We start from the raw sequence: 12,609 nt of genomic DNA on the forward strand, positions 1-12,609 counted from the left end.
TCCACCCTTCCTGGCCTCTGAATTACTGCTGGGCAAGAAGCAACCATGAAGTAGCCTTTTAACAGGCCAGTAGCTTAAGGGCTGAGGTGGGCAGGCCTTGCTGTGAAATCACCGACAAGTTGGGATCAGGTTGGTAGGCAGACTAAGAAGGCCACCCAGGGAACTGCACTGCCTCTACAGTATACAAATCTGCCATTGAGGGCCATACAATCTTCCCGAGAAATTTAAACTTGTCAAGATTAGAAAATTTATAAATCAACCAAAACCTTGGAAACCTTTTCCAGTTGCTGTTGATAAACCTTATATTTTCATAGTTAATTAACATCTAGTTGCATGAGGGTGAGTTGACCGATAGTTTAGCTATTCTGTTTATTTATTCTATTTATCATTTATTTCTTCTGCCTCAAGAATATAGTTTATTTAACACCTGAGAAAGCAGATGGTACCAATTAAATTATGCTTATTCTGATAGTTTTGTATTGTAAGTAGTTACAATATGATAACATGCTCAGTATTTATTTACATTATCAAAAAATGTACTGCCATTTAAACATGCAATTAGATTGCATTATCCTTATTTAAGGAGAAAAATGAATTCAGAATTGTTTTGCAAAATTGTTTTGCCTATTCTGTTTCAGTGTGGTGCAGAGAACTGCTTGTGTAGATGTTGTAAAATTTTGTTGGTGATTCAAATATAATTAAAGAAGTTCAGTCCTTAAAAGGTGAAATAAATTCTAGCCATTTCCTGTGAAATGCGTGGAATTGAAAAGTAAATGAAGAATAATTTAGACGTAAATTGCAGAAGGCTCTAAATAATAGTTTAAATTGTTTTATTGTAGTTGTTACATATTAATTAACAACATAGATCATAGTAAGAAAAAGATTTGAGTGTTATTAAATAAGAGGTAACTTACAGAGAATGAGGAGCTCTTTGCCATTTTGATGTTTCAAAGCTAACTTTGGATCTCTTTTTCAGAATTGGGAGGTAGATATTTGTGGGTTTATCCAAGAGTTTAGCATGAAGCGAAGTGGTTTGGATAATTTTTGAAAATGGGTTCAGAGATTGTGATATGTGATTAAGTAGAAGATTCAGTTGATTGTAATACACGCAGCACAACACCTTTCTGCTCTCATTTCCATGATCTGAGTCCAATTAACCACATTGCTCATTGGCTGATTGCATCATCTAGAGAGCTAAAGTTGTGAGCGGCTAGCACTATTTAAAGTTTGCTTATTTCTCTTCAAGGGCAGTGTATTGTGGCTGAAACACAGAGGAGTTGTCAGTAGAGAGCACAGGCTTTCACATCTGTGAACACTACATTCAAGGTTGTGGTGAAAGACTTGGAAAGGAGAAGAGTTGCTCTGTGCCCACAGAGAGACAAGAAACCCACCATACACATGGTCAAAAGACATTAGGAGCAGATAGTTATCCAGGCCAATGGTCAGGAGTTTAGCCTTCGATATAATGTCGTAAAAAAAATTCAATGACAATACAAAAACAGTCAAAGTCAATTAATGGATCTTCAAATACTATATCCCATCAACTAGCTCTCACAGCCAGTGTGCATTTATAGCTTCACCTCATCATCAAGTATATAGCAATGCTGCAACACTCACACCTGCATTGTAAATTCACACACTGTCAAAAGGGAAGGTGATGGCCTAGTGGTATTAATGCAAGACTATTCCTTCCAGAAACCCAAGTAATGATCTGGGGATTTGGGTTCAAATCCCTCTATGGCACATGATGAAATTTGTATTCAGCAAGTATCTGGAATTAGGAACTTAATGACCACAAAAACCATTGTCGATTGTTAGAAAAAACCCACCTCACTCACTAATGTCTTTGCCTTGTCTGGCCTACATGTGACTATTCAATCATGACAGCTACCCTTAAATACAACGACCAAAAAGGTTGTCATAACACTGAGTGGATTTCACATCTTACAAGCAACAGCTCAAACACTAAGTAACTTGGAGGATACACTAGCAATGAAATCTGAATGTGGTGAGATACCAGACATGAACAGGCTGTAGCTGCAACAGTTTGCAAGGATTTTGTGGGTCCTTAAATGCCAGAAGTCAATATCACTCAAAGATTGAACTGCAGAGCACTTGGGTGAAGATTTCAATAAGGACAGCTGACAAAACAAAAGCTGAGATATATCAATAACGAAATGCTTGATGCATTGAGAAGCCTCCTAGAGAGCCTGTGGACCAAATCGGGAAGTCTGGGGGCATCGGTTTTGTGCACTTCTGGGCAGTTTGGGCTACTGGCATCAGAACGGTGGATGTCAATCTACAAATGGACTTGTAGGTGTCACAGCAATCCATAAGTGTCATTCATCAAATTACTGTTCGTTGAGGTGCAAATCAGTGACTCCGTGGAGTATAAATGTACAGTTCTCTCTCAGGAAAATGAAGTGGCCGTGTTCACTTCAGCTAACCAGCCCAAATTGCTGCTGCCTATCCCAAGATGCCACCATGTGCAGTTGGGTCTTCTATTACGTAAACTTTTAATTGTCATGCTTTAAGGATTCCTTCAAGCCTCCCTACTGAGCATCAGCAGCACTGCATGGGAGCACTGGGACAATCTAAAGTATATGAAAGATGACCATTAAGCAAATGCACAAAGTTGATTAGTTGAGTTTTGCATACAGTATTGCACGATGTGAGGTATATGGTTGGTTTGGACTATTTATTTTGTGTTGGGTTTTGTTTTTTTATGACAAGTGGACATTACAGTGGTCAATGACAGAAGGAGAGTTGTTGTTGAAACAATGGTATTGTACTCTGATGAATTCTTCAGGGGCAGAAAGGGGTGCCTGCATTATCTTCTGCCAAATTCTCTTCCACGTTCTGCTACTCTTTGTGCTCCTCAGCTACTTGCCATATAGCTGATGGCAAAAGGGCTGTGTGCTTAGGCAGCATGAAACAGATCAACATGCAACCTTGTCACTCAACATGCTGAGTACTGCAGGGTACCTCTAGAGCATTCCATACAGCAGATGGATTGTTTCTGCAAGCCAGAGATCTGTTCTATCACATTTCTTGTGGCAAAAAGGCTTTCATTATCAGCACACTGGTCATATGTGCATGGATTGTTCACTGGATTCAACAGTTATATTGTCAGTGAAGGGCCCTTGGTGACCAGTAACCACCCTTTGGTTTGTCATGGTAGCTTAAAAACAGCTGGCACCAAGAACTGCTAAAGAGGGAAGGCATTCATACTTGCTACCAGGATGCATTAGGCTTTGATTTACTGTTTATATTCTACATAAAAGCTGCACTTTGAGAGATTGGAATCCCTTTTCAACCCAAAATAGGGCATATTTGGCATGCATCACCTGCAAAGTGATGTGCAGGCAGTCAGTGAAACACTACATCATAGGTAAGCTTGCAGTTTTCACAAAACCACATGCTTACTCCTTCTGCTTGTATTTGGTCTCTGAATAGAGAACCAAAGTGACCTCCTCATTCAAGTGTGATCAATAAACTTTCAAGATGTTGCAAACATCTCCAGCTTCAGCCAGGAAAGAGCCAGATTTGTAGAAGTTTGTTGCTTCAGTCACCTTCACAGATTTGGTAATTAGGTCCTCACCTTGCTATAAGGTTGCATTTGTGGCTTCAGCAAGCTGCACATAAAGATGTTCTTAACTGAGGTCCAGATTTGTCATTATTTGTTCCTGCCTGATGTAGGAAAATTGCTCCCAAGCTTGGTACATATCACATAATAATGAGGACTGTCCTCCTGCTCATGGAGCCTCTTGTTCTGCTTTGGTAATACAGTAGCCCCTCGACTTACGAACTTAATCCGATTCGCGAACTGAATCAATTTTTCCCATTGTTCGGATAGCGTAAAAATGCTTGGACAGCTGTTCACAGCGCACGCGCCAAAGACGAACTGAATGAGATCACGCGGGGCCCGAGAGCTTTTTCGTTCAACAAGCGCGTAGCAAAGCAGAACAATGAAACCACATAGTCGCACATGGGCTTTTTGCGTTTTTACCTTTGTTCGTACCTTGAATTTCGTACGTATGTTGAAGCAAAATTTAAGGTACAATCCTGTTCGTAAACTGATTTGTTCGTGAACGGGGTCGTTCGTATGTCGAGGCGCTACTGTATCTGTTAATTTTCCACATCATGCTATATTCTGAGGTAAGTGGTTACTGGTGCAGTTGTAGCTGAAATTGATTTGTGTTTTTTTTAATTCATTCACAGGATGAGGGTGTCACTGGCTAGGCACATTTATTGCCCATCCTTAATTACCCAGAGGGCAGTTAAAATCAACCACATTGCTGTGAGTCTGAAGTCACACATAGGCCAGACCAGGGAAGGTTGGCAATTTTCTTCCCCAAAGGACATTGATTAACAAGATGTGTTTTTCCGACAATCAGTAGTGGATTCATAGTCATCATTAGATCCTTAATTCCAGATATTTTATTGAATTCAAATACCCTCACCTGCCTTGGCAGGATTCGAAGCTGGATCCCTGGAACATTATCTGGATCTCTGGATTAACAGTCCAGCAATAATACCACTAGACCACCACCTCCCCTTTCAATGTTCAGACACATTGAAATCAGCAAGAAGTTCTTCTCCACCCACCAGGTCATTCTTTACAGAGCTGTAAAAAATACCAAATACTTACAGAATAATAGCAATCGTCAGAATAAATGAATCAATGCCAGCATGGAAAAAGTTGATCCGATTTAAAATGCCTCTTGTGGCAGGTTGGTGCTGGGAAGGATAGTCGAATTCCTTGTGCTGAATGCGCATTGAAATGTACAAGAATAAAACATTGCAGCTTTGAACTTTAAGATAGCAGCGCATTTCCAAATGAGTGTGCTGATGAATGTCATGATTTTCTTGCTGTGCATGCTTCCAACAGATATTTACTGCATGCATATTAACTCCTGTTTCAACATACTAGCCAGGCAATCCAGCACATAAGGCACATGCCATTAGAATTGCAAAGAAAAATCAGGTGGCAACAGGAATAATTTCTCATTTTTAATAAAAGTAAAAGTGAAAATTAATATTAATTATTTGAATTGTAGTCACCAATTTTTACCAAGTCCTGTGAATTTAGCTTGCAGATTCTGAATTCACTGTTTCTACACAATGTTACTAACATCTGACTAAATGTACCCTTCTAATTTTATAGCTGCCTTCACATGAAGGAAGATGTTCCAGTGTGGTACATAATCAAAAGATTAATGTTTCAATGCCCAAGTAGTAGTGAGAAAAAGCAAAGTGGAGAATGTTCTTTTGCTAGATCAAACATACATTGAAGAGAAGAATTTTGAGGAGTTTGTTGAGCAGTGGGGAGGAAAATGAGGAAGGGAGTTTGAGTGCCAGTGTGCAATAGCTGAGCAAGCAGCTAACAATGCTCAAAGATAGGGTACAGAGGACACATGATCATTCAGTGTTAATGGGGGAAGAAAAGGTTGCTTAACAGATCTTAAAACAGGAAGAAAACACAAAGTTAGAGAAGAGTGAACTGATAGGCTTTGAAGCTGACAGGAATGCAGGTAAGGATGCAAGCTCCAGCATTTTGGATGAATTGAATAATGTGGGGGATTAAAATGGAAAGGTCAGCTACGAGAGCATTGGCAAGATTGAACTAAATGATGATGAAGGACTAAACTAAGAATTAGAAATGGAAGCAGGCAATGTTGTAGAGGTGGAATAAAGACATGCATTTATGTAACACTTTTGATGTCTTCAAAATATCCCAAATTGCTTATCAGAATTAATTACTTTTTGAAGAGTAGTTACTGTTGTTTGTAGAACAACAAGTGAATTTGACCACAGTAAATTCTCACAAACAGCAATGGAATGACTGTTGTATCAATTTGTTTGGTTGTGTTAACTCAGGAGGATTGTTGAGCAGGACACAGGTAAAATTTCCATCTGTCAAAGTGCCCAGGCAGTTTTGTATTTGCCTGGACAGGTAAGCATGGGCTCTATTTAACATCTCATCTCAAATATGTTACCTCTCACAATGCAGTCCTTCATCAGTACCACACCGATGTGTCAAATTGAAGTGTTCAGCTGCTGATATTGGACTGGTACCCACAATCAATTGACAACTGGCCAGATCATGGGGGATCCTGATCAATATTTAACCACCAACCAATATCGCTAATAGAGATTTTCACATTGCTGTTTGTCAGATCTTACTCTGTGCAAATTAGCACCTTTCCGACATTAATACAGTAACTACAGTTCAAAAGTGTTTTAATTTGCTGAAAAGTACTTTGGAATGTCCTGAGGTCATGATAAGTGCTGTATAAATGCAAATGTTTATTTTTTTTTCTTTTCTAACTCAGGCAGGGATGCTACCACTGAACCAAGCTGATACATTGAAGAAAGTGGAAGTGGACACTTGGAAGAAAGCTGTTTTGGTAATGGTGTAGTTATGGGGAAGGGGAAATGAGATTAGGGTCAAATAGTTTGTTGATTTCCCACATTTTCTGAAAGCTCAATCTTCCAGGGTGCTGATGTAGTCATGGACAGAGGCATGTGGGTGTTAGTAGGATCCACAAAAATAATTGCACAGGGGGTTTTCTGACATTAGGCTAGAAGAAACGTTGTCTTATTAAGTTCCTGATGTCAGGTAGCTATCACAACATTAAGATTTAGGGAAGAGGCAGCAAATTAGGGCAGGGTGTCATCAACATACATGAAGAAGTTAACCCATGCTTATGTAGGTGACAAATAATGGGAGACTGACTGCATCCCTGGAGATGAATTTGTAATTATAGAGGAAAAAAGGCATTTAAAGGCAGAGTCAACACAGGCATAACCAAGTGAACTTGGTGAATTTGGCTAAAGAAAGACAGGAGGATAGAATAGTCAGCGGTGGAAAGGATTTAAAGTAACAGGACAACGGGATTGTCTGTGTCACCAAATATTGCTTGTGACTTTAACCAGTTAAGTAGGTGTAACGAAAACCACATTCAAAGAATTTTAAGAACAAATGGGAGAAATTGCAGTGTTGCTGTGAGGCACTAAGTCAGCCTGTAATGTCTTTAAAGGAAAAAAAGATTACATTTCCAGTGACATCTGGAGAATTGTAAGCTTGAATAGTAGACTTTTTAGGAGGGTTAATAACAGCAGTCTTTATAGAATCCAATAATCCTGCCTTACCCCTACCAGTTGTGAGGTAGAATTACTCAGTTGGGCCCTCTCCATTGTCCTTTACCTTCAATAATGTGCTTTTTCTCTCAGAAAATTTATCCTATTCCCTGTTGAAACCACATTTGAATCTGCTGCTACCAAACTCCCTTGCAAAGCATTTTAGAATCTAACCACCTGTGTAAAAAGCTGTGCTGCTTTTGGCAGTCCATAAATCATGGTCCTGATTCTGGACGCTTCCACTAATGGGAAAACTTCTTCCCATATATTCTATCCAGGCACCTCATGATATGGAGCCATACATCATTTCTCCTCCCAACCTTTCGTCTTTAAAGAAAAACCACCTAGACTGTCTGTCGCTAAATATGAAGCCTCTCATCCTCTGGGCTTTCTCATGTTTTTTTCTTCACTCTTTCCACTGTCTAAAATGTGATGTCAGACTTGGAGGCTGTAATGCAGTTAAAGCTGGACAAGTCTTTATGTAAGCATTCATCATAACATTTTTGCTTTTGCACTCCATGTGATTATTTATAAAACCCAGCATCCCGTTAGTCATACTGATTGTTTATAGTGTGATTGGTGGTCTCGGCAAGCATGTTGATAAGGAAGTGAAGTTAACGTGCTAGAAGAGTGTTTATGGTTTAGCTGATAGTCTTTGTGGGTAATCAGAGACTAATGGTATAGAAAGGACAGAGTGGGTAAAATATACAACTGGAGGGATAATAAGGAATATTGAGGGCGAGAAAGAAGATGTAGTTTTGCCTTATAGACGGATATAATTTTGGTCATACAGCGTGGAAACAGGTGCTTCGGCCCAACTCATGCATACTAAACAAGTTTCCAAATCTGAGCTCGTCTCATGTGCCTGCATTTGGCCCAAATCCTTCTAAAACATTCCTAACCATGTACCTAACATTCCCAAGTGTCTTTTAAATGTTATAATTGTGCCCGCTACTACCATTTCCTCTGGCAGCTTGTTCCATATTAGCACTAACCTCTGTGTGCAAAACGTTGCCCCTCAGATCCCTTTAAAATCTTTCTCCTCTAACCTTAAATCTCAGCCCTCGAGGTGTGGACTTCCGTGCCGTGGGGAAAAGATTTTAGCAATTCATCTTATCTATGCCCCTCATGATTTTATTAACCTCTATAAAGCCAACCCCCAGCCTATGCAACCTATCCTTAAAACACAAACTGTACAGTCTCAGTAATGTCCTTGTGAATCTTTTTTCACCCTTTCCAGTTTAATAACACACTTCCTGTAGCAGGGCAACCAGAATTATACTCAGTACTCCAAATGTTGCATTCTTTGTGTTCAGAGTGTACAGTGAGATGATAGTTGGCAAGCTTGCACTTCTATAGTTCTTTCACAATCTCAGGAAAATTCAAAGTGTTTCACAGTCAGTTAACTTCTAAAGTATAGTTTTTGTTGTAAAGTTGGGAGGATTGGAAAGAGAGGGAGCAATTTGGAATTATTTCCATACACTATTATGATTTTTGAGTAATTTTATTGCAAGTAAAGGAAGCCATTGTTCATTCAGTTCAGACAAAATCCAAATGCCTATTGAGAGACTATAACTGCTAAACCAGAGGCAGAAAGTTGGACATTGCCTCCGATCAAAGGGTTCAAGGAAAGGCACCAAGAAAAATAAGAAAGTGGAAGTAGATCACATTGAAAGTAGTAAAAGGTATATTTTAAGAGTTCTGAAAGGAAATTCTTATTCATACCAAGAGTGCTCAAAAATGGAAAGGAATTACAAACCATGGAGACTGAAACATCAGAATCCTTTAACAACATTTGGCTGACTTTAGAGCCTCTCTTGTTGAATGCAAGGAGATAGACTGATTGACAGCTCATTTATATCGCCCTTTTAGTCTTTCACTTGAAATTATTTTCACTTCAAGGAGATTGGCCTCTGACTCCAGTTTCTTCCCTGAAGTGCTTGCAGGTTTCCCGATTATTTAGACAGATAATGTTTGTATCTTAGAATTTTGTACAGGAGTAATAAAAGATTAGTAATAAGAAAAAAGTAATAAAACAATGCATTTTTTTTTCCGTCTGGCCCTCGTGGTGGACATCATCTTGAGAAGCATGAAGAGACTCTGAGCAGCCTATCACATTCAGTAACTTCAGCAAACACAGACACACTTACGGATGTGATTGCAAGCCACCTGATCCCTGTTTTATTTTTGTAACCTATTTTGATCTAAAACTGTTAATATTTTAAAAGGACAATATAATTTACAAGCAGGCTGAATTAGGAAATGTATGGTTTCGGGGGAAAAGCTGAAAGCTGGACAGCTTTCTGTAACAGCATCAGAAAAGGTACTTGAGTGATAAAATAATTTTATGGTTATATAGTTTGATAAAATGTCATAGCAAGGAATCTTACAAGAATATAAGGAGTTACATAGTGTAGACTTAACTGTGGTGATTTAGGTAAAGAGGAAGAATGTAATTAATTTTGTGACATGTATAAATATTTGTCTTGCCTTCATTTTCATGATATCAAAAGATTGGACTCTGGTTCTTTCTATGATATCCAAATCAAATGACCGTCACATTAGATATTTTGCTTCACGTTGCACAACTTTAATGGCTATATTTCATAGGCCAATAAACCAATTATTTTACATTTTTATTGTGATTAATCAACTGTGCCAACTCCAATGTGCTAGTTAAATTCAAATTGTATCTTCAAGTAGTCTTACAACAATGTTTTAACATTTGTTTTCAGCTTCAGTGGTTATTGGACAACTATGAGACAGCAGAAGGTGTCAGCCTTCCTCGAAGTACTCTTTACAACCACTATCTGCGCCATTGTCAGGAACAGAAGCTTGATCCAGTCAATGCAGCTTCTTTTGGAAAACTCATTCGTTCCATTTTCATGGGTTTGCGCACTCGGCGTCTCGGCACAAGGTTAGCTATTTATCAGACTGCTTCCTGATTTCCAAACATTATTGTAGTGATTTAGCTCATCTTATTTGAAACAATATTTTTCTCTCTCAGGGGAAACTCTAAATATCACTATTATGGCATCCGGATTAAACCAGACTCCCCACTAAATCGCTTACAGGAGGACATGCAGTACATGGCTATGAGACAACAACCAATGCATCAAAAGCAGAGGTAATAGATCTTTGTGGCTCTAAATTTGCACACCTATAACTTTGTTTCATCCCCAGAGTGAGCATTCATGTTTAACGAGAAAATCAAACACCCAATGATCAACTGAAAAAAATCATATCACAAGATTTCCTTGGATGAAAACATATAAACTTTACTATATAGGAAACAAGTGAAGGAAACATTACTAAATAAGCATTTCTTTGGGTTAATGCTTATACTTTATACTGTAACACATAATAAAATGCAATCACGTGTACTACAAAACAAATGAATCTCACCTTATTTCTTTTAAATTTCACCACCAAGATCTTTGGTTACTTATCAGATTCTTGAAACTTTGCTTCCTGTACCAAACCAAAGTGCCACAGCTCTAAGGAGTTCACTTTCTTACCAGTGTTCGAGCTATTTTTCATGGTAGGAAGTTATATGAGCACACTTCCATTATTTTTGGCGATCCTTAGGCATATCTTGAGAACCTCATGACTGTGGACTTCTCAGCTCAAACTTGAGCTCAACTCTTGCATAATGCTCCGCCGTAGAAATACTCCTGATTATTTATTCCCATATACTTTTGGTCTACAGTTACTTTCAATTCTGCAGAGTTTTTTTCTGCCTGCAATTCAGGACTTATACCCACCAGCTCTTGAAGCGCAATGGTAGTGTCCTTATCTCTGAGGCAAAAGTCCAGTTTGAAATCTCACCTGGTCTGGTGGTCTTTATAATGTGTCTAAGTGCTCTTGAAGCACAGTGATAGTGTCCCTAGCTCTGGGTCTTGAAAGCTGTGCTCAAGCCCCACCTGTTCCACAGGTGTGTCATAATGTAGCTGACCAGGTTGATTAAAAATATCTGGATCCACTAACTTGGCTGTTTTCAGCTCAAACCCAAAAGTCTTTATGACCAAGTCTCAGACAACTTCCCAAAATTCCAACCAAGATTCAACCCTGAATTACCCATCTCTGACAACAGAGGTGAGATTTCTGAGCTATGCCAATTTCCCAATAGCTGCACTCAAAAAGATATTTCATCTGTAACCTCCATGTGGTTTTAGGGACTTATGTTTTGTCATTGATTGAACACTAAATTTGCTTTATAAAGCTAAGTTTTATCATTGTTGCCTTAAATTATGTATTGTTGTTTTAGTCTCACAAACAGTTCTCTATTTGATCTAGTGCCCTCATGAAAAGATTCATAGGGATGTTGCCAGGGTTTGCGGATTTGAGCGACAGGGAGAGGCTGAATAAGCTTGGGCTGTTTTCCCTGGAGTGTCGGAAGCTATGGGGTGACCTTATAGAGGCTTATGAAATCAAGATGGGCATGGATAGTGTAAAACATAGTCTTTTCCCTGGCGTGGAGGAGTCCAGAACTAGAGGGCATAGATTTAGGGTGAGAGGGGAAAAATTTAAAAGGCACCTAAAGGGCAACTTTTTCACGCAGAGGGTGATACATGTGTGGAATGAGTTGCCAGAGGAAGTGGTGGAGGCTGGTACAATTACAGTTTTTAAAAGGCATCTGGTTGGGTATGTGAATAGGAAGGGTTGAGAGGGATATGGTCCAAGTGCTGGCAAATGGGACTAGATTAGGTTAAAATTTCTGGTCGGCATGGACGAGTTGGACGGAAGGATCTGTTTTTGTGCTGTACATCTCTATGACTCTATGTTATGTTTAAATAAATTCACCTCTCATTCTTCTGATCTTCAATGACATATGTCTAATGATTCTTCATAAGGTAAACCCTTCATCCCTTTAATAAGTCGTGAACCTTCTCTAAGCTCTTCCTGGGTGGGGGAGTCCAGAACTAGAGGACATAGGTTTAAGGTGAGAGGGGAAAGATATAAAAGAGACCTAACGGGCAACTTTGTCATGCAGAGGGTGGTACGTGTATGGAATGAGCTGCCAGAGGATGTGGTGGAGGCTGGTACAATTGCAACATATAAGTGGCATTTGGATGGGTATATGAATAGGAAGGGTTTGGAGGGATATGGGCCTGGTGCTGGCAGGTGGGACTAGATTGGGTTGGGATATCTGGTCAGCATGGACGGGTTGGACTGAAGGGTCTGTTTCCATGCTGTACATCTCTATGACTCTAAAGCAATTAATTTTTTTTTCGAAAAGGACAACCAAACTGCACGAAGTATTAGAGATGTGGTCTCAGTAATGTTCTGTACAGCTGCCATAACATCTGTATTCCATTTGCCTTGGAATAGGCAGCAACATTCCATTGCATTCGTAGTCACTTTATGGCTTTATTTGGTACAATTAACCACTGTATGGTTTATACCATTTTATATGATTCATGTACCTGGACACCAACACACGTCCTGTAGTAGCTCTCCATTTAA

At 39.2% G+C, this 12,609-nt stretch overlaps 1 protein-coding gene across 6 annotated transcripts in view; it reads left to right on the forward strand.

Annotated features, from left to right (window-relative positions):
- LOC140491963 (transcription factor RFX3-like) overlaps window positions 1–12,609 on the forward strand; it is a 271,083-nt gene that overhangs the window by 178,318 nt on the left and 80,156 nt on the right. For 5 of the 6 annotated variants that reach the window (XM_072590501.1, XM_072590482.1, XM_072590491.1 and 2 more), the window contains 3 exons: window positions 6,336–6,410; window positions 9,879–10,060; window positions 10,151–10,270. In XM_072590501.1, the coding sequence (XP_072446602.1) occupies window positions 6,336–6,410; window positions 9,879–10,060; window positions 10,151–10,270 (377 nt within the window). The remainder of the gene's footprint in view (window positions 1–6,335; window positions 6,411–9,878; window positions 10,061–10,150; window positions 10,271–12,609) is intronic. The other variant, XM_072590521.1, reaches the window with a different exon arrangement.

Source organism: Chiloscyllium punctatum, chromosome 2, assembly GCF_047496795.1.
Source record: "Chiloscyllium punctatum isolate Juve2018m chromosome 2, sChiPun1.3, whole genome shotgun sequence".
Taxonomy (NCBI): domain Eukaryota; kingdom Metazoa; phylum Chordata; class Chondrichthyes; order Orectolobiformes; family Hemiscylliidae; genus Chiloscyllium; species Chiloscyllium punctatum.